A 22543-nucleotide genomic window follows, 5' to 3' on the forward strand; every position below is an offset into this window, starting at 1 on the left:
GACAGACAGATCAATGAGACAGCAAAACTGAAAACCAGGGACACAATTTGCAACAAAACTTAAGTATCCCCATGGACTCCGAAATAAAAGCAGAAAAAGAAGAGAAGAAGAAGAAAAAGGAGAAAATCTAGGTTACCTTGTGTTTAGCAATGAGTCTGGATACAACACCAAAAGAACAATCCATGAAAGAAAAAACTGGAAAGTTGGGCTTCATTAAAATTGACAACCTCTACTCTGCAGAAAACACTAAAAAGGGAATGATAAAACAAGCCACAGGCTGGGAGAAAATTTTTGCAAAACATGTATCTGATAAAGGACTGGTATCCAAAATATACAAACATTTAAAATTAAACAGTAAGAAAACATATGTCCAGATTTAAAAATGGGCAAAAAAACCTGAACCAAAAATGGGCAAAAAACTACTCACCAAAGAAAATATACAGGTAACAAATGAGCACATAAGAAGATGCTCAACATCGTATGTCATCAGGGAAATGCATATTAAAACGAGAGGCCCCTACACACTTACTAGGAGGGCTAAAGCCAAAACACTGACAACATCAAATGCTGGTGAGGACATAGAGCAAGAACTCTGATTCACTGCTGGTGGGAATGCAAAACGGCACAGCCTCTTGAGAAAATAGGTGGCAGCTTTTCACAAAGCAAAACAGTCTTACTATATAATCCAGCAATCATATTCCTTGGTATTTACCCAAATGAGTTGGAAACCTATGTCTACACAAAAACCTACACATAATATTTACAGTACTTTTATTCATAATTGTCAAAGCTTGAAAGCAAACAAGATGTCCTTCAGCAGGTGAAGGGATACACAAACTGTGGTGTATTTATCAATGATAAAAAGAAATGCCCTACTCAGCCACAAAAGGACATGGAAGAACCTTAAATGCATACTGCTAAATGAAAAGCTTACATACGCTGCATGACTTCAATTATATGAAATGCTGGAAAAGGCAAAACTAAAGACAATAAAAAGAAAGGTGACTGTGAAGGGTTCTGGGGAAGACAGAAAGGAATAAATAGGTGATAAATGGGATTTTCAGACATTTGGCAAAACCCACAGAATGTCCACTACAAGGAGTGAACTTTAATGTAAACTGTGGACTTTAGTTAATAATCGTGTATTATTATTGGCTCACTAATTGCCAAACATGTACCACACTAACGCAAGAAGTTAGTAATAGGGGAAGCTGTGGTGGGGTGGAAGGATCTAGGGGAACCCTCTGTATTTTCTGCTCAATTTTTCTATAAATTTAAAACTGTTCTAAAAATACAACCTATTAATTTGAACAACAGAAAATCAGATGAGCAAAAACCATCTATATCACAAAACCTGCCTGGTATCTGTCTGTGCGGGAAGAAGCAGAGGGAGACAAGAGCGTGTGTGACGGGCCTAAGAGCAGAATTCCACATGAGGCAACAGGTATTCGCTGAAAACAGGGTGAGCCAGGGTGACAAGGGCAGCTGACAGTGGGAAGGCTTTCACCTACTCCAGTGGTGGTGAAGGCTGGTGAAATCCCTAAACGGTTCATCCAGGGACAATCGATATGAAGAAAGTGAAGGGCCAGATAAAAGTGGGGGAGGGTTACAGAGCCAGAAAATCTCAAAAAAAATCTCAGAAACTATGTCTTCATTTTTCTTTTTAATGAGACATGGAAACAACAGAAATGGAACAGGAACAACAGGAACTCTGTGGAATTAGAAAAGTTACCCTGACCCACACTTCCTTCTAAAATGTTAAGAAAAATGAATTTTATCTAAAAACGATCAATAGCAAAGTATCTGGGTCAAATCCCATATTAAGGTCTGAGCAGAATAACAGTCCCAACAGGCAATGAAAGCCACTAGAAAGGTGTATCCACAAACTAGATAAAAACTGTAACCTTTAGTTTCAAAACCATCTTTTACCTCGTTCATTAAGAAAAGGATATAGGATATAAAAGAACAATGTAAGTCAGAATTAGAAAAATTTACAATTGAGGTGACAGAACTCAGGAAAGGATTAGAAATTAAAGAAAAAGAAGTTATTTCAGTAATGAAAATTGTAGAGGGTTGAATGGTGGCCCTCCAAAAAGATATGCCCATGTGTTAATTCCCAGACCTGCGATGACGATCTTATTTGACAAAAGGGTCTTTGCAGATGTATTTAAGTATCTGCAGATGAGGAGATCATTCTGAATTATCTGGGTGGGCCCTCTATCCAGTGAGAGGTGTCCCTTATAAGAGACCTCTGGATTCCAGATCTGTGAGACAGTACATTTGTATTGTTTTAAGTCACCCAGTTTGTGATATTTGTCAGAGCAGCTCCAGGAAACCAGGACAACACAGCCACACCAGAAGACGCACAAGAAGGAATGAACACAACAGATACGCCTTAAGGGAAAGGGAAGGTGAGAAGGACAACAATCAAACTCAAAAAGAAAGGAAGAAAGTAATAAAAAGGACTCAAAAGAAAGTGACGAACTCTTAACTCAGCAATTCTATCTGCTTCTCAGAATTTTCCTCAAAGGAATCATCATGGATGTTCTGAAAAGACTTATGTAATCATGGCATTATTTGTAATAGTCCTCCCCCAAAAAACAAAAACAACTTTCTTTCTGAAAAGGTAACAAAAAAATCCCCAAATTGCTAATAGTATTAATCTGCTTTCCCTATTTGATCTTGGTTTTCTAAATAAACTCGGGGGGACTTATAAGGACTGGCGTCTATTGTCAGATTAATAATGGTACATTAATACCGACCACTGGAAATCATAATCATATTCTACGAAGATTCTGCTGCTTAAAAAGTATGTTCATTAAAATGACCATTAATCATTCAACAAAAGGATCTTTACCAGAACTTACTTTAATGTAGCCACACACGGGTAGAGCGTGGTTGGATAATTTCTTTGGTGTGTCTATTTCTGGATTAATATGGTGTCGATTAGGACAGAACCTTTTGTCTCTGAAAAAAAAAGTAATTGGATTTTAAAACCAGAAAAATAAAAACCCTATAATTGAAATCAGAGAACTTTTATTTGAAACCCTTTAAAAGTTAAGTAACCATATTAAATACTTCAGATGACACTAACAATGCATAATTAAGAGGAAAGGGATCCTAAAATTTAATTAACGCTGACTAAATTTAAGGAAAGAGTTATTCATTATCTCCAGACATTCTTAAGTGCAATACATAAATGAACAAAATGTACTTTCAAAATAAAGACTCTAAACCAGAAACACATTACCATAATCCACAACAAAGGGCCAATTAACTTCTAAACCAGAATCCAAACTGAGAAATAGTTGAAGCTTCAGTTTCAAAAGTCGACATTCTTAAAGGCATAATAGAAACTGCTGATAATAACCTGTTTAATGTAACATACTTTTAAAAAAGTAAATGTCAGCAGTTATCTTAAAATTAAATTCAATCCCACAGATACATATCAGACACCGACTACCCAGTCCCAGCCATCCAATTGTCAACAATCGGCCTTATGTCTGGATCGGGGAGAGGGTCCCTCTGACTGTTAGGATACTCATGGTTTCCCAACTGATTTACAGAATCAAAGCAGTTGCTAGCAAAATTCCAACAGGGTTTTTGAAGAAATTGACAAGCCTGTTCTAAACTGTAGATGCAGATGCAATAGATTTATAACAGCCGAAACAAACTTAAAGAACAGCAAAGTTGGAGAAATTATATGCTGGATTCCAAGACGCACTATAATATACGCTATAGTACTTGAAAAAAATATAGAACTAGTGTAAGGATAGACAAACAGACCAATGGAACAGAGTCCACAAATGGACCTCATGTATTATCTTGGGGTTTATATTGAAGGCACCAACTCAGTGAGAACATGCTGTTTTCAATAAATGATCCTGGAGCAAGTTTTATCCATTTGGAAAAAAGTAAACCGTGCCCCCTACCTCATAATATACTCAAAAATTCAATATGGATCATACGCCTAAATGTGAAAGCTTAAACTATAAAGCTTCTAGCAGAAAATATATAAGACTGTCTTCATGACCTAGAGACAAATATTTCTTACATAAGGACGCAAAAAAACAGCAGCCATAAAAAAAGCTTCATCAAAATTTACAATGTCTGCTCATGAGAAAACTATTAAGAATGAAAAGGCAAGCTGCCATACTTGGAGAAGATATTCTCAATGCACATATGTGACAAAGCATTTGTATCTAGAATAAATTAATCCTACAAACCAATAACAAAAAGATAAACGCCCCATTTAAAAAGTGGGTAAAAGACCTGAACAGGCACGTCACAAAAAAGAGGATGGTCAAATGTCCCACAAGCCTATGAAAGAACATTCAACATCATTAATTATTAGGGAAACACAAATGAAAATCACAATGGTTTACCACCACCCCCAGAATACTAAGTGTTGGTGAGGATATGGAGCAACTCAAATGCTCTCACACACTACTGACTAAATCGTAAAATGGTCAGCCACTTGGGAAAAGTAAAACATATGCTTATCCTTTGACCCAGAAATTCCACTCCAAAGTATATATCCACGAGAAATGGGTTTATATTTCCACAGAAAGATAGCTTCATACGTAATAGCCAGAACTGGAAACAATCCACAAGTCCATCAACAGAAGAATGGATATATATACACGTTGTGATATATTCATACAATGGAATACTGAGCTACCAAATAAACAAAATACTGATACAACAACACAGATAAATGTCACAGATATTAGGTTGATTATGAAGTTCAAAAATAAGCAAAATTAACAGATATCAGGAGTGTGGTTACTTCTGAAGGAAGGACAAATTGGGAAGGAGCACGAGGGGACCTCTAGGATGCTTCCTCAAAGCTGGGTGGCGGTTCCCATGGGTGCATACATATGTAACAATTCATCAAGCTGTAAACTAATCACCTGTGCACTTTACTGTATATCTCAATTACGAAACAAAGATGACTGGCTTACTTGCAAAAACCAAAAGCCTTAAGATATGGACAAAGAGGCCTTCCGGCTTTTTTGTCTTCCTTGGCTTCTAGAAGCCCTGCAGTAAACTCATACAGCTCCGATGGGATCTTGGCATCCGCTCTCTCCAAATAGCGCAGGACCCCGACTGCATGGCACGCGTTTCTCTCCGTCAGCAGCAAGACAGACTTGGTTCTCTTATCTCCCTGTTCTGCAGGAGAACCCTTCAAATCGAGGGTGAATGAATAAAGGAAGTGGATCATCCATGCCAGTCTAAAGGATAAAACTTTGTGGACTCTGAATTTGTCATTACATGGAAAATGCCAGTGGAACGTTCAAAGATAATAAAAATTGATCAAACCTGTTCAGTTAAACTCTGAAAATGATCAGACATGCAATACAGACGTCCTCCAAAGATTTTTGGCGAGGAAGGAAAGCTGAAGTGAATCACACACGTGGCATCAGTGATGGCCAAGAGTGGTATGCAGTCATCAGTTAAGGCTGGAGAAAAGGATTCCGACAATTTGAAATGAGGCTGGAGTTTTACCATACTTACTCCACTGAGCATACTTCAATACATTGCTTTATTGCATTTTACTTTTTAGATGCAAAGAAGCTTCCTTTCCATTTTTCCCAAAAATGTCACAGCCAGTGACTGAATTGGAGAAAAGTGGTCTCCCTTTTACCTCTAAAAAAATGCCCCTTTTTATTACAAATCTAGGCCGCCCATACCTATTTTACACGTATTTTATACATTTTGATTTTTACATTTCTAATATTAAATTTAACAGTCATCTATGACATGTTTCCTCATAGGCACATATGTATGTATATATCAGGGGTGCCAAAAAATTGTATACAAGTGGACACTTTGGTCAACATTGCTCAAGTAGTAGTTCGCCGTAATCAGAAGTGTCTGAACGCTGATGGTAACCACTTTGAGCACCTCTTGCAATTGCAGACGTCAAACGTGACTCGTATTCATCCTTTGTTAGCGGTATATATTGAGTATTACAATTTTAATACAGTTTTTTCCTTTCTTAAAATGTGTATACATGTTTTTGGCACCCTCTGTATGAATGAGACAGTGATCCTCCAACTGGAACTCCAGGGAAAAGTCTAGACTAAGGGCTGCTGCCTCCTGGGGGACACACATCCACCTCAACATCAAAATCTTAGTGGAGGTTCATTTTCACTTTGAAATTCAGATTACTAATGAATTCTCAATAAGTCTAAGAAATGATGAGAAATTCAGAGATGAGCTATATATAAATGAATTGAAGGCATGATTCCTATTAGCTCTGCCTTTTCTAAATGTAAGTAGAAATCAAAACACTTACCTAATACAATGTGAGAGCCAGAACTTAACTTCTTCTTCCACTGTTCTAAAACACTTTTTAAATCAAAAAGCATTTCTTTATGCATTTTCAAGCAAAATATTGAATTGCTTTCTACTACCTAAAGATGAAACCAAGAGGGCAGTTCACAGTCAGGAACAGAACTTGAAGACAATTGTTCTGTCAATAATCATCAATATAAACCTCTTAAAACTATCTGTGAGGGTATTAGCTCACGAATCAAACAATTCTAAGAATGAGATGATTGTTATTTAAATAAATACGTTTCCAAATTTCTACAGTTTGTATCTAAAAACGTGCTCAAATGAAACAAACGTTATTTTGCTAAAACTATTTTCCTGCCTTTTAAAACAATGCACATGTGCATGCATATATGTGTGTATGTATATATGTGTGTACATACTACTTATACAGATATTTGTATATACAGCTGACCCTTGTATATACAACACGGGGTAAGAGTGCTAACCACCACCCCTAAGCAGTCAAAAATCCTATAACTTTTGACTCTCCAAAAACTTAACTACTTATATAGCCTGCTGTTGACTAGAAGCCTTACCAATAATATATACAATCGATCAACACACATTTTGTATGTTATCTGTATTATATACTACATTCTTACAATAAAGTAAGCTAGAGGAAAAAAATGTTATTAGGAAAGTCAGAAGGAAAATACATTTGTAGTACTGAATGTATTTACTATAAAAAATCCATGCATGAGTGGACCTGCGCCATTCAAACCTGTGTTGTTGAAGGGTCAACTGTTAATGTACACGTACGCGAAATTTATGGTACTGCTGTCCATCGGGGCTTTTTCACTACACCTACTAGTCCATTAGTGCTGAAATGTGGATGTACTACTGATTCTTTTCTTTCAATTATTTTTTTAAATCAGTTTTAGGTGTACAAAGCAACGTAATAGTTAGACACTTACATCCCTCGCAAAGTGATAACGCCCCTCCCCAAGCTACTACCCCTCTGACATCTTACATAGCTGTTACAGTACCATTGACTATCTTCCTTATGCTGTACTCCATATGCCATGAATATATATATATATATACTGTATTACATATTATAAATTATATTGTATTATATTAATATATATTATATGTGTATAATAATATATATATTACATATACAATATATATAATATACATGTTATATACATATTGTATACACATGTTATATATATTAATAATATATACATATATACGTGTATGTATATATACCATATACAATATATACTATAATATAATATATAATATATAATACTATAATATATATACTACAAATATAATACATGCTATAATATAATATATAGTATATATACAATATATATTGTATATATGATGTATATATAATATATATAATATATTACATACAATATATATTATATTAATAACATATACATTATTATTCCCATCTGGCATATTATATATATAATATATATTATATATTATAAACTATATATATAATTATAGTTGACCTTCAATATTATTCTACTTCAGCTTGAGGTGTACAGCACAGTGGTCAGGCACCTACACAGTGTATGACGTGATGCCCCTGATAAGTCCAGTGCCCATCTGGCACCTTACATGATTTTTACAACATGGTTGATTATATTCCCCACACTATATTTCACATCCCATGACTATATTGTGACTACTAATTTGCACTTTCTAATCCCTTCACTTTCTCCCCCATCCCTTTCCCTCTCCCCTCTAGCAACCAAGTTTTTTTCTATATCTCTCAGTCTCTTTCTGTTTTGTTTGCTCATTTATTCTGTTCTTTAGATTCCACATATAAGTGAGGTCATGTGGTATTTTCTTTCTCAGTCTGACTTATTTCACTTAACATAATATTCTCAAAGTCCATCTTACCATTTGCAACAACACTGATAGACCTTGAGAATACTACTGACTCTTATTTTTTATTTTTTATTTGGCCTCATTTCTACATTTTAGCATTAATTTATACACAATTAGATTAAACATATCTTTAGTCCATGTATTTGGCTTTTCTAGCGACACGATATATTTGAGTATTATCTTCTCTATTTTCTTAAGTAGAGGGTACAGAAGATGTTGGCATTTCTTCATGAATGAATCCTTTTAATGCTCTGCCGTGACAAAGTGTAAAGCACTACTCCCTTTGGGGACAGTTTGCATCAATGAAAGGCTTGTCCCGTCTACTTGGCTCCTCCCCTCAATCTCAGGCCTCCTGATGTCCTTTTTCATTGCTACCAGCACTCTGCAGCAGAACCCATTCTGACTGATGTTGAACTTGCACCATTTTATTCCCCCGTCAAATATTTAACTACCAGAGTAATTCTCTGATGACTCAATATTCAATCACAGTTTAAACAAACAGTTGAGAATGTTCTATGCGTGGAAGGGCTCACCTTACACACGATTTCAGTTTCAGCTACAGAACAGGTGAAGATCAAGGTCTTTTGTGCCTGACTTGGAATGAAATCAAGAGTTTGGAGTAAAGTAGAGGTTTTTTCACTTTCTAGGCAAAGGTGTACTACCTGGTAATGAAATACAGAAACAATGTGATTTTTAAAATGTTCAAGGTGCTCCAGTTTTACTTTGCAGAGGTTACGTTGTGATTTTAATAGAAAAGAATGTGTAGGAAACCAATATAAATTTAAATACACAATTACAGACTTGTGTATGAAATCAAAGCTATAATCTTTTAATATTAAGCCATGAAACAAAGGTTACTTGCCTGTGTTCATCAGCCCCCCACTCCCCCCCACGACTCATTACCTGTTGGACCTTGCCATAGAGAGCAGCCTCTTCCATGGCTGTGATCACAACGTAGGGGTCATTCATGAACTCTTTGAGTAACTGTTCTATATGCTTGTTCCAATGAACTCCAACTGCAACAATCTGATGTGGTGCAGATTCCCTTTCGTCAACTTCAGCATTTTTTTTAAAGTTATGTAAGATAGCAAACATCTGGAAAATTAGCGTAATTAATTTCACTTGCATTTCAAAAGAGAATAATCGTTAGTTTGACAGAATGTAAAAAATAAAGAATTTATATTTTTTGTGTTCAGAGTGGGAAGAGGCCTTCACAAACATAAAAGTAAAGGAAAAAACTAAAAAGGAAAAAATGTTAGGTCTAAACAAAACTGAAACATAAACATCTGGGTAATGATGTGCAACATATGTAACAAAGGATTTCTGTCCTTATACAAAAACTTCTACAAACTGATTAGAAAAAGATGATCCCCACCGACAGAAAATAAGCAAAGGAATGAAGAAGCAGCTCATAGAAGAATAGGTACAAATGACTAGTATGAATTCATGCTCAACCTAACAAGTTATCAAGGAAATACAGATTAAACTAGTCAGATGCCACGTTTAACAATCAGACTGGCAAAGAAAGCTGGACCGGGGCCTTCCACTGTCAGGGGTGCAGGGTGTGTGGCATGGCGGCACACTACCTAAGGGAGTGTAAATCAGTATACACCTTTAGAAAGGCAACCTTACAATGTAGTATTCTAGATATTAGTTTGCAAATAAGAACTGAGATTTTTAAAGATGTTCAGAAACCCTGCACGGGCCCATATAGTCAAGTAACAAAGCCTGGACTTGAACCTGGGGCCATCACCTCTACCAAACGAATGCTCTTGGTCATCATGTTACACTGCTTCCAACAAATGCCTTACAAGAATTCAGTCTTTGATCCATCAATCCCTTGCCTAGGAATTTACCCTAAGGGAAACATGCAAGAAGATGTATGTTCTTCACACACACACACACACACACACACACACAAATGATGCTAAATGTCTGAAAATAAAATGATTAAAAAAAATGATGTCCCTAGGATTCAATGCCATATGGCCAATAATCATACTGTAGAATAGTAACAATACAACGCTATTTACTGAAAAATGCAAGTTATAAATTAGCACATAAAGTAAGGGCCTGATATTGTTAACTACATGTGTCAATAGACACAGGAATTATGAAAAAGAAGGAAATACTCCAAAACAGTAACAGTGATTACGTCTGAGTGTAGGATTATGGATGTTGGGGCTTTTCAAGTGCTATTCTCTATTTCTCAAATTCTCTAAAATAAAAATGGCTTTCATAACCAGAAAAATATTAAATATTTTAGAAAACCACCCTCGAAAAGAAGTTTTGCTCTTTAAAGAGACCTTTAATATTGGGAAGGAAATTTCAGATAAACATTCTCTCTTCTTAATCATAGAAGTTAAAGGGAAACTTTTATAGACTAACCAAGCTTCTTCCCCAACTAGACACTTTTCTTGACTCCTAAAAGCAGTGAAGACTTTAATTATATATACTTCTGAATACTAATGACAACTAAATGTATATCATACTCACTTGTTCATTAGCTTCAAAGAATAATACTTCTACCTCATCCAAAATTAGGTGACAGAGTCTAAGAAATAACAAGCTTTGATATTTGAGAAATCTCAGGAGACTATGTGGTGTTGTCACAATTACATCACCTACATTTTAAAAGAAAACAACAATTAACATTTTAGATTTCCCACAGGTTTTCCTAACATTTCCTTTAATAAGATTCCATATACTTTCCAGAAATGCCTTCTAATAAGACAAAAAGCTGTTTTTCTTACTCAGGTGGGTGAGGCAGGAGGGTGTGCCTTCCTGGGTTACTACCTCTGTTACCAACCCTGCCATTATCTGATTACATACTAGGGCTCCCACCAGGTTTTGCTCTCCTAAAAGACAGGGAGGGTTTTAGTCAACACCTAACAAAATGGTAGGTGTTCGTTCAGTAGATAGTTGATAAATGAATGAAATCACGTAGTTTTCTTATTTTCTCACAGATGTGAGCCAAGATCAAACCTTCATCATCTATACTCATCGGTAATTGACAAGGGCAGTTTGGACTAGGGATCATCGGCTGCATCGACACAGCCCTGTGTCATCGGCAGCTCCCAGGCCTGCCCGGGGAAGGTGCCACTGTGTTCTGTGGAGAAAACCAAACAGTTTGAAAGGATGCTTACACCCCCTTGGAAGCTTCATATTTTTGGCTTCGTCTTTGTGGAGTCCAATTGTTAACAACATAGGATGAAGAGGCCTGGAGGACATGTTATAGTCTCCCAATAATTCAAAAATAAATTGGGCTTTTTTCCACCCAGGACATATGATGACTGCCAGAGGCTGCGAAGACACACAAATTCACATAATTTTGGACAAAAGTTAAGAATCGAACACAGGATATGTGAAGCATGTAGAACAGCTCCTTGTACAGAGTAAGTACTACATACATTTTTATCATCATCATAGAGGTCAGAAAAGTTAAAATACAGTTTCATTAAAATGGATTTAGACACTCATCTGTTCCTAGAGCTTAAACTAAGCATTTTACAAATATTAATTCACTTAGTCCTGGAAACACTCTTACAGGATAGGACCTAGTACTACCTCATTTCACAGATGAGGAGTCTGAGGCACAGAGAGGTGAAGTCAGTTGCCCAAGGCTGCACAGCTAATACATAGTAGCAACAGGATTTGAAGCCAGGCAGTCTGGCTCTAGAGCTCCTGCTCCTAAGCACAAAGATGAACTAACTGCTTCCTGAAAGGGGCCTTTAAAAACGTTAACATCTCTTCCTTAGGAGATTGGAGTTTCCTATAGCACCTTCTGAACCTTGCCTTCCACTTGCCAAATATCTCCTGAAGATACACTGCCTGCCAAACACCTTCCTGGATACCTCCCTCGATTAGCTGAAGACAAGAATGAGTCTCCTTTTTCCTTTACGAAGATCCAGGTGAGCTCTAGCTTCCAGGTGTCAGGGCTACAAAGCAGGCTGAACAGGGAGACACAGAGAAAGCAGAGTGGATACAAGACCTGGACCTCCTTTCCTGGTCCAGCCAGGGTTCTATCTCAACACTTTCTGTGTCTCATCAACAGTGGTCAGCTGCTAACTAATTGAGGGTATCCATTTAGTTTTATTAAATCAATACTTAACTTATTTAATGCCATTTTTCAAAGGAAAATCATTAAACTACATAGCACAATTAGAAAAATAAACTAGAATCTTTTCTAAAATGCAATTCTAAGTGTCTTTTTGTACTGCTATGTTCCACCTTACAATGAGTGGCAGAACATTCTGTAGTGTGTCCTTTGGGATAGGATCTGAGACAAAGGCCTGACAGGACATCAGTTCAACTACCAACCAAAACCCAGCAAAGCAGATGTCACTACCCCACTGTCATTTGATCCTCACACCGCGTTTCTCTCCTTCCCATCATCTCTCTCAGCTATTTTCGGATTCTTACACAGGGGAAAAATAAAAGTGGGATTATAAAACAGTGAGTGGTGCTGTGAAAATATCTGCAAGAATATGGGAAAAGAGGACAGAAAACCTAAAGTCTAATCCTACTTCTTTTCCCACTTGTCAGCTGTTAAAATGTATACTGGTAACTTTTCATGAGTTAATTTTTGCATCTATAAAATTGTGAAAAGAATACATGGCCTGACCATCTCATAGGGTCACTGTGACAATTAGATGAATTAAATCAGTGAAATACTTTTATGAACTATGTATTTATTTATCAAAGCCAGGACTCTCTTGTCTCAGTGGATGGCCCACACTGGGGGTCAAGGTGAGAATGGGTGTGGAAAACTGATGACTGTGGTAAGAGAAAAGTTTCTCATAGGATGGATTTTTGTCCTGCCAGTTTGGAAACTAAATGAATAACGTAACCTAAACTTTACGAAAGGTTAGGTGTAAAATTTAAAAATAAATGTTTAATCCATTTTGTTGTGAAACAAAATTGTCTTCAACTTACTCCATTTCTACTCGGTAATGACTGATAGCAGCCCCCCGTTTGCAAAACCGTAAGCACTGGTGGAAGGTACAACAAAGGGTCATTTCCACACTGAGAAATGACAACCACATCACAGCCACGTGCTATGGGAGGCCAAGAGTACGATTCAGTGTGGTTAGGTCCCAGAAACTTATTTCTTTGAAGAGCCTACAAAACAACAACCAAAAAATCACAATAAAGTATAGAAAACTAATTTAAAAACCCATCTAATTGCTCATTTACCCCCAACAATGGGTATACACTGCTCACCCTGGCATTTTCCAAGACCTACCTTTTAAGTCCCACTGAATCTTTCCTAACATCAAATGGGCTCCAAATGAAAAGGATCCAATAGGCGATCCACTGACGAACCAGGCGCTTAAAGCTCACCACAGCTAGGATGTGACTTCTTCTCCCCTCCTTCTAGTAATCTGTCGGTGCATCAACTCACTTGTAAAGCTTTTTTAAAATATGGACTTTTTTGTTTATTTTTCTATGTAATTGTCATTAAAACCTCCCAAATGTTCCAACAGGGTAGAGTTGTCCAGCCACAATGATATTGTCTTCCAAAAAGCGGACTTATCAGCACCATCATCTCCGTGAAGTGGAGGCCCTGACCCCACTGCAAGCAGGAATGACTCCTCCCTGCACCTGGAACGCAGTGGTCATCCTGGGAGCTTCCTGCACCGTCACCCTTTTGTTTGCAACTCACGTCATCTTTTCTGTTCACCTGCTTGTGTTGGTGGAGAACATATTTCAGTAGCTTCTTGACAAAGGGAACAGAGGAAGTAAATCTGAGATTTTGTATGTCTGGAAATGTCTTCATTCTGCCCTCATACTTCATTGACAGTTTGAGAATAGGACTCTGAGTTAGAAATAACTTTTCATTAGAATGTTGGGGTCGATGCTCCTCTGGTGTTACTGTGGAGAAGTCTGAAGCCATTCCGATTCCTGACCACGCGTGTGGGACCAGTTTCTTCTCTCTGGAAACTTCCACGTCTGAAGCGTCCAGTGTAGACACGTCACAACATCATTCTACTACCTTGTTTCTAAGTTGTGCTGGGCCTGTGCTAGGTAAACTCTCTTAATTTGGAGAGTCATATCCATTAAGTCTAGAAATCATTCACATGTTCTTCTTCTCAGACTTTTCTGCCCTCTTCCATCGTTTCTTTCTAGAAATCCCATTTTCAGGTATCGGACCTCAAATTGACCCTCAAATTTTCTTCTTTTGGTTTCAGGTGTACAAAGCAACGTAACAGACATCTAAACCCCTCATGAAGTAATGACCCTCTCCCCAAGCCACTAGCCCTCTGACATCTTACACAGTTGTTACAATACCTTTGACTCTTCCCTGTGTTGCACTCCACACCCCGTGACTACATATACCTATATATTTAGTTATAGCTGACATTCAATATTATTCTACTTCATGTCTTCAGGTGCATAGCGCATTGGTCAGGCCCTCAAGTTTTCTTTTGCCCCTCATTTCCATCTCTTTTGTCTTTTTGTTCCCCTGATAGCTTTTATTTTACCTCTCAAGTCTACTATTGATTTTTATTTTTATAACATTGTGAATTCCCAAGAACCTTTTTTTATTCTCTGAATTTTCGACAGTACCCTGTTATTGTTAAATACATGCAATATATATCTTCTCTTATCTCTGAGGATATTTATTTTCTAATGTTTTCTTCTACTCCCTACAGTGTTTGTCGCCTTTGGAGTTGTTCGGGGTTTTTTTCCTTAGGTGAGGCTTTCCTCTAATGTCTAATAATCCCTGGTGTTCTGTTCAGGCTGAGGAAGGCCACTAAAAGCTGACCAGAGGACCCGTGGGTGAGGCAAAGCTCATCTCCGTGTGAGAGTCATATCACTGCAGGAAGACAGGGCAGAAGCAGACCCTTTTACTGGGAGAATTCCAGACAGCATCATCCAAAGGTCTTTCTCTAGGGCCACTCAGTTTCTCCAAAAAGAGCCTCCAATCTCCCTCCTGAGAATCTGGCTGTGGAAACAGGTAAGGAAGTGCACGACCCTTGCCAACTTCCCTGCTTCCTGGGGCATCTCAGCCATACTCTGTTGCCTATTTCCCATCTCCTCAAAGCCTGTGGGAAGCTGTTTTCCTAAAGACTTCCCTTTTATGCTATTTATCCTTGTGGTTCCATCTTCCTTTCTTTTTTAAAAAAATTTTAAGTTGTTGTTGTTTTTGTATCAAGTAGGAAGTAGATGCACACGTATGATCAATTTACTAAGGGAAACCACAGGTCTATAAAGCAACTTTGAAAAAAAATGCTAAAAAGTATATTACAATTGCCCTGGCAACTTGTGCCTTGCAAGCCCCATTCCACAGGCACATTTGAAAATTTAATTCAGAAAAGCACTTAAAAGTTAAACAGGGATTTCTCCACACAAAAAAATTATTCATTTGTAAGAAATTAACCTGGACTTAAGAATAAATAATAATTATAATAAATAATTACTAATAAAAGCTTAAACGAGAATTTCAAAAGCAAAGAAATTATACAAATGCAACCTTAAAAGCATTTATTAAAAATCCTTCTACATTACGTCAGTATCCCTTCTTGAGTTTGGTTTCAGAAGCACGTTTACCTTTTTCAGGTCTGCCAAAAGTGGCGACGTGTCAATGGATAAGCAAGGTTCGATCTTGTTCCGGAGCACTGTGAAGGGCTGCTGTGTGCCCAACTTCAACTTCTGCAACTAGAAAACACGGATGTTAGACAACTCTGCCCTGCAGGATTAGCACAGAACATTAAGAACTTTACGGAAGTGAAAAAAATACAAGAATTTGATTTCAATGTAAGTCACCTAGGTGTATATGCTTATCAAAAACCCCCAAAACTACCAAAATGAAAGGAAGAGCATCTATTACCCAAATTTAAAACCAAACAATTAATTAAAAAGAAAAAACAATTTCTCTCAAGCAATAATTCACTGGACAATTTCTAAAAAGATGTCTTCAGCTAAAGTTCCCAATAGAAGGGGTTTCTCTTCTGATCTCATATTTAGAGGGAGGAAGGAGAAGGATTTAAAGAGTAAACAGTTTTCTTTCTTTTTTATTTTTATTTTTATTTTTTTAGAGTTGTAGTACCTGCTGCAGATCAGAGATTCCATCAGCTCTCAAAGGATCAGGATTTAAAAATTGCAATAATCTGTAAAATAGTTACAGGCAACTTGAAAGGAAAAAAGTGTTTATATTTCTTCAATTGAACTATTATTTTAATTCTTCCTTGACGTAAGTGAATTATATATCCCAAAGCATAGCTATAAAATCACTGCTCATTTTATTTTGCCTTGTTTATTGTGATACAAGGGCCACGGTGGGTCATGCCAGGCCCATGCTTCCCCCACCCACCCGAGGCCCCAGGCTGAATTGTCAATCACAGGACCACCAGCTCTGAACAAGGAGAAAGATCACCAGGTCATCACATGTTCCTAATAAACCCATTGCCTCCTTCCTTCTTTGCTGTTTAATCTTGAACACTTTAAAGCTCCCTGTAACCCACAGTAGAATAACTGGTATAATTTAATCAGCGGGTACTAAGTAAAGGGCATTTAGCCAAATAGGAGATCAGATACAACCTTCTAACACAAACATAAAAGGCAACAGTTATCTCAGGGTTAATTTATTAAGTAATACTTTCATGTAATAAAAGAAAGAAATGAGCTATATGGATAATGCAAGGTCTTTTGTTCCAAGAAAAATAACCACTTGTAACACCACAACTTTCAGGTATGAGGGTGAAGGGATATCCCAGGAGGAGGCTGTCAACTCAGGTGCCAACCCAGATCTGTGGGCTCCATGGCAGCCTTCAAAGCCCCTGGCCTTGGAACATTGTGAGGAGCTCCTGAACTTCCGGTCAAGATGGCCGAGTAGGTAAACGCTGTGCTCGCTTCCTCCCATGACCTCATCAATATTACAACTAAATTATAGAATCACCACCCTTGAAAACCCCTGTGAGGAGCTCCTGCTGGATGACGGGCCGTTACAGGGCCACAGTGTGGCTGGCTTCTGGGAAGCAGGGCATCCTAAATCATCCCAAGCCAATCAGTAGATACAGCATGACCTTCCACCTCTGAACTGGCTTAAATTCTTTGTTACTCTGGTGGCTTCAGAGCAGCCAGTTACTTGGAATATACGTGTAAGAGTGTTTTTAGGTTGGTATGGTAAGAAATCTTAAAAATAGGTATGAAATATTTTGTGGATTAAACAAGTATAAAATGAAGTTATTACTCTATTGTTAACAACTTGTAAGTGAATACTTTGAGAATCTGGCAGGACAAAAAATATCCTCAAGTTCCACACTGCAAATAATTAGTTTATCCAACAAGTGATAAACCTGTCCAACATCAGAAAACTTGGAAGAAAGCAAATACCAACCCATATAAAGTCAACAGCCCCCAAAGATCAACTATATCTAATTTATTTCATAAAATTGTTCACTTCACCAAGAGAAAATTGTTCTGCCTTCATTTCAAGGCAGAAAATGACTATTTACAGTGGAACAGAGTTTTAAACAGAAAAATCTACCTTACGTAAATGAAAAAAAAAAACTAATTTCAAAGTCTGCAGAAGACACTGCATGTATGTTTTTTAATGGGGCTGCAGGTCTGAAATTAATACTAAAATCATATTAAATTCTCTAAGCTTATAATTTTATCACCATTATTTCAATAAAAAATTTAGGCCAAGAAAAGCATTCGTACTTCACACAGCCATTCTTCTCATTGTAGTCTTTCTTCTCAGTCAATATAAGTGGTCTCTCATTTGACCTCTGACATAAAGCACTAGAAATCAAAAAAGCATTTATTAAAATTTGTGAACCCATTTACCCCAATCCTGAAAATACTTTTATTTTCTGGGAGAAAATTTAAAAAGCACCACTGAGGAGTAAGTTGTTCTATATAGGTAAATTTATGTGAGAACTAGAGCTGAGCCCTTTAAGTAAAAAAAACCATTTTGACCGTTCTGGTGTTTGCCAAGAGGGAGTTAAACCCACTCTAGCCCATCTCTGCTACTGATTATCACTGGAAACCAAACAAAATACAAACTATAGGAGCAAGAAGTTAAAACGTAAAAAACAACCAGAATCATGGACAGTTCCCTGGGCTTTCACCTTCTATCTCTTAGTGTTGACCTCAGGGTGACCTGAGACTTAGAACTGTGTAAAGGACGTAGAAATCAAAAACTCTGAGAAAAACCCTCTATTTCAAGCCAGAGAACCAGCAATGGAGGCTTCAAACAGAGTGTGGGGAATCCTCACTGATTTTTTCTTCCTCTTTTTCTCTCCTGGCCCTGCCCAAGGCCAGCTCTGATCACGGGACTGCATGCTACAATGGCAACAGCTGTGCGGTCACATAAAACCCTAAGAGAAAACGTTCCCCTCCCTCTAGAGGAACTAGGAAACAGGGAGTCCATGGTCTAAAGACTGTGTAGGGACAAGCTCCATCTTTTTATTCTCTCATTTCTATTGCTGTTTTGCTCCACAAGTGGCCCCAATCACACAGAACCACATGGCAGTTTCTCAGACAGAAACCCATCCATATGGCCAGAGGAACAGGGAGATGGAGCATCTGGAAAATGGTGAATGTGAAGAAAATACTGAAAAAAGAGAAAGATATAGGGGAGAGAGAATCCCCTATTTCTGTGTATGACCCAGCATAAATCCCAGGGTCATCCCAAGTTGAGCATATTCAGAACAGACCCAAGTCACATACTAAAGATTTGGAAACTGAGCTAACATTATAATGAACACTCACAGAAAGAGAGACAGAATTGAGGTCTGAACCTAAGGGAGTTGTTGACTTCCTGCTAAACGAAATGAACAACAAAAACAACAAAATTAATATTCTACAGAGGACTTTAACAGAAACCAGAGCCTCACATCATAATATTCAAAATATCCAGAATACAAACCAAAATTACTCAACACAAAAAGAACCAGGAAACTCAGATCAATTATCAAAGGAAAAGATAATCAACAGGTGCCAACCCCAAGATGGTTCAGAAGTGGTAATTATTAAACATTTTAAAGCAGCTATTATAGCCATGCTCCATAAAAAAGGAAAGATGAGGGCCGGCGCCGGCCCAGTGGCTCAGGCGGTTAGAGCTCTGTGCTCCTAACTCTGAAGGCTGCCGGTTCAATTCCCATATGGGCCAGTGGGCTCTCAACCACAAGGTTGCCAGTTCAATTTCTCGAGTCCCGCAAGGGATGGTGGGCTCCACCCCCTGCAACTAAGATTGAACACGGCACCTTGAGATGAGTTGCCTCCTGGATGGCTCAGTTGGTTGGAGCGCGGGCTCTCAACCACAAGGTTGCCAGTTCGATTCCTTGAGTCCCGCAAGGGATGGTGGGCAGCGCCCCCTGCAACTAAGATTGAACACGCACCTTGAGCTGAGCTGCTGCTGAGCTCCTAGATGGCTCATTTGGTTGGAGCGCATCCTCTCAACCACAAGGTTGCCGGTTCGAAGTCCCGCAAGGGATGGGGGGCTGCGCCCCCTGCAACTAGCAACGGCAACTGGACCTGGAGCTGAGCTACGCCCTCCACAGCTAAGACTGAAAGGACAACAACTTGACTTGGGGGGAAAAAAAAAAGTCCTGGAAGTACACACCATTCCCCAATAAAGTCCTGTTCCCTTTCCCCAATAAAATCTTAAAAAAAAAAAAAAAAAAAAAAGACTATGGCTTTAAAAAAAAAAAAGGAAAAATGAGCACTTTTGAAGGGAACAATGAAAGTTCTCTGCAAAGAAATATGAACTACAAAAACTGAAAATTTTAGAACTGAAAAGTGTAACACATCAAATAAAATGTTCACTGGATAGGCTCAATAGCAGAATGGAGATAACAAGAATCAATTCAGTTGAAAACAGATACATAGAACTGACAATCGAAGAATAGCAAGAAAAAAGGTTGAAAAAATGAACAGAGACCCAGAGACCTTTTGGACAGTCTCATCAGTCTCAAAAGGAGAGGAGAAAGATATGGGTACAGAAAAAATATTTATAGAATAACTGCTGATTACATCCCAAATTTGATGAAAGACAGAAACCTACAAATGAAGAACCTTTACGACAGGTTCATAAATGTAGAACCTTAATGAACCCCCAGCATAAAAAAAAGTGAGAGAAATGACACCAAAGTATATAATAATTAATTTGCTCAAACCTGTAATAAAGAGAAAATCTTAGAAGCCACCAGAGTTCCAAACAGAAGGACAAAGAAAAAGATGACAGTAGATTTTGCATTGGGAACAATGCAAGCAAGCAGAATGTGGGGCAACATCTGTAAAATACAGGGGGAAAAACTATCAACCTAGAATTCTATACCTAGCAAAAATACTTTTTTTCAAAGATGAAGCTGAAATAAATTTTCAGACATACAAAAGCTGAAAGAATTCATCACCAGTAGACCCACAATGCAAGAAATAGTAAAGGAAGTCCTTAGATAGAAGGAAAATGATACCAAATAGAAACCTGGAACTACACAAAAAGCGAAAAGCATCAATGGTAAGTACTTAACTGAATATTTAAGATTATCTTCTTATTTATTTAAATCTCTCTAAAAGATAACTGTTTAAATAAAAATGATAATAGATTCTAGATTTATAACAATTGCATAAATAAAATGTATGACAACACTAGCATGAAGTCCAGGAGGAGAGAAATGGAAGCATACTATTTTAAAATCTTACACTATATGTGAGATGGTATATTACATCCTTTCTGTGATTTCATTAATTTCACTGGCATGTTTCTTGATGAGGACAGGGTTACAGTCAAAAGTCTTTGACACTCATCTTCAAGAAGCTAACAAACTATCCTTTGCTTTCCACCAACCTGTATTGCCATTTGGCCCACATTTGTGCATCATTTATTTACATTAAGAGCACTTTGTTGGACCTGCCTATGTAAACTTTACCTGACAAGGTAACAAGGAGACTTTAGAGCCACTACCAGTTTTTGGTCAAATGTGCTGCCACTAGTTGTCACAACATTTTTCTTTTAAATTAATAAATGTTTAATCAAAATTTATGGGGCCAGTCTTTTTTTGAAATTGAATACTTTCCTATCATTAATTTGATAGAACACTGTATAATACAATATTATACTTAAGTTTCTAGTCAATTTTCAAATCATACCTGGCTGCTGGTATATCTGGATCAGCATATATGGTTATGCCTCTTTTTGTTGGCCAGTACACGGAAGATTCAACACACTGTAAAAAAATATTTTTTAGAAAGAATATGTATGCTACCAAGATATATAGTCTTGACATCAAAATCCCATGGGAATTATTCTCATAAACCACCATCCCAGATAATTTTCAGACAACACAATCACAGAGACAGAGCTGGAAAGCTGGGTGATTATGCCATTGCAATAACCACTAGATTTAAGTGTCCAAATAGCAGGCAGATGGCATTTCAGATAATCAGTATTTAAAATGTCCTGTAATTACTTTCACCTCTCTTGTCAAAGGAACTGGAGGAACAGGTTAGACTTGAACTTAACGATTAGTATGTCCCATAATCCCAGATTTTCACACCCTTGTTAAAATGAGAATAAATACCCAATTTTGTAGAGAGGCCACTAGGCCAAGAACTAGGCATAACAAGAGGGGAGTTGAGTTATTTTGTTCTTTTGAAACAGAACAAACATGCAACTGTATTTTTCCATGAATGAAATTAGCCAATGATTTTTTTTTTAACAGAAAATACAGTTTTGGCTCCTAGTAGATTTTAAAGGAGAATATTCTAAAATTAACATTATATGAACTTTATATTTAAAGAACATTTAAAAATACAACCTTATTTACATCTTTTAAAGAGACGCACTGTTGTTTCTTCTCAGTTTGTTTAGGTGAGCCTCCCAATGAATCCATTTTACATTTTATAGTTTTATCTGTAAAATAAAAATGATAAAAGGCTACTTTAGAAAGTGTTATTAAAAATAGAAAATAGGACAAAAGGGATTATAACAAAAAAGTACTATCATAAAATCTTAATACATGAAATTCCTATTGAATAGGGTTTTGTATTAAACCTTACTTGAGGGGATTAAATTTAAAAATCTTGTTTCCACTCTTATTATAAAAAAAAGTTTAAAAAAATCCTTACTGGCTTACTAAGAATTAAATATAATTTACTTTTCCAACTTGGCATACTCTGTTTCCCAAAGAGGGCCATAACATGTCTCCCAACACACATGCTACTCTTACAATGTGACTTTGTCACTTCTCCCATTGAGAGATGGGCTCTGTATTCCTTTCCCATGAGCCTGAGTGGGTTTGTAAACAACATGGAAGTGACATTATGTGACTTCTAAAGGTAGATCACAAAAATGCCATGTATTAAGGTGGCTGGATGGCTCAGTTGGTTAGAGCGCAAG

The 22543-nt window shown here is 37.3% G+C and overlaps 1 protein-coding gene across 1 annotated transcript in view; it reads right to left on the bottom strand.

Annotated features, from left to right (window-relative positions):
* The window catches only part of TDRD12 (tudor domain containing 12), a 58363-nt gene that overhangs the window by 18995 nt on the left and 16825 nt on the right, over positions 1–22543 (bottom strand). The window contains exons 9-22 of the mRNA XM_088800190.1: positions 21963–22057; positions 21295–21371; positions 17863–17943; positions 16247–16307; positions 15748–15855; positions 13129–13314; positions 11340–11496; positions 10690–10817; positions 9097–9288; positions 8727–8855; positions 6302–6419; positions 5323–5462; positions 4965–5185; positions 2868–2967 (exon numbers count right to left, since the gene is read on the bottom strand). Coding sequence (XP_088656316.1) covers positions 2868–2967; positions 4965–5185; positions 5323–5462; positions 6302–6419; positions 8727–8855; positions 9097–9288; positions 10690–10817; positions 11340–11496; positions 13129–13314; positions 15748–15855; positions 16247–16307; positions 17863–17943; positions 21295–21371; positions 21963–22057 — 1793 coding nt within the window. The remainder of the gene's footprint in view (positions 1–2867; positions 2968–4964; positions 5186–5322; positions 5463–6301; positions 6420–8726; positions 8856–9096; positions 9289–10689; positions 10818–11339; positions 11497–13128; positions 13315–15747; positions 15856–16246; positions 16308–17862; positions 17944–21294; positions 21372–21962; positions 22058–22543) is intronic.

Source organism: Rhinolophus sinicus, chromosome 8, assembly GCF_057876585.1.
Source record: "Rhinolophus sinicus isolate RSI-liver-muscle chromosome 8, RSI-T2T, whole genome shotgun sequence".
Lineage (NCBI taxonomy): Eukaryota > Metazoa > Chordata > Mammalia > Chiroptera > Rhinolophidae > Rhinolophus > Rhinolophus sinicus.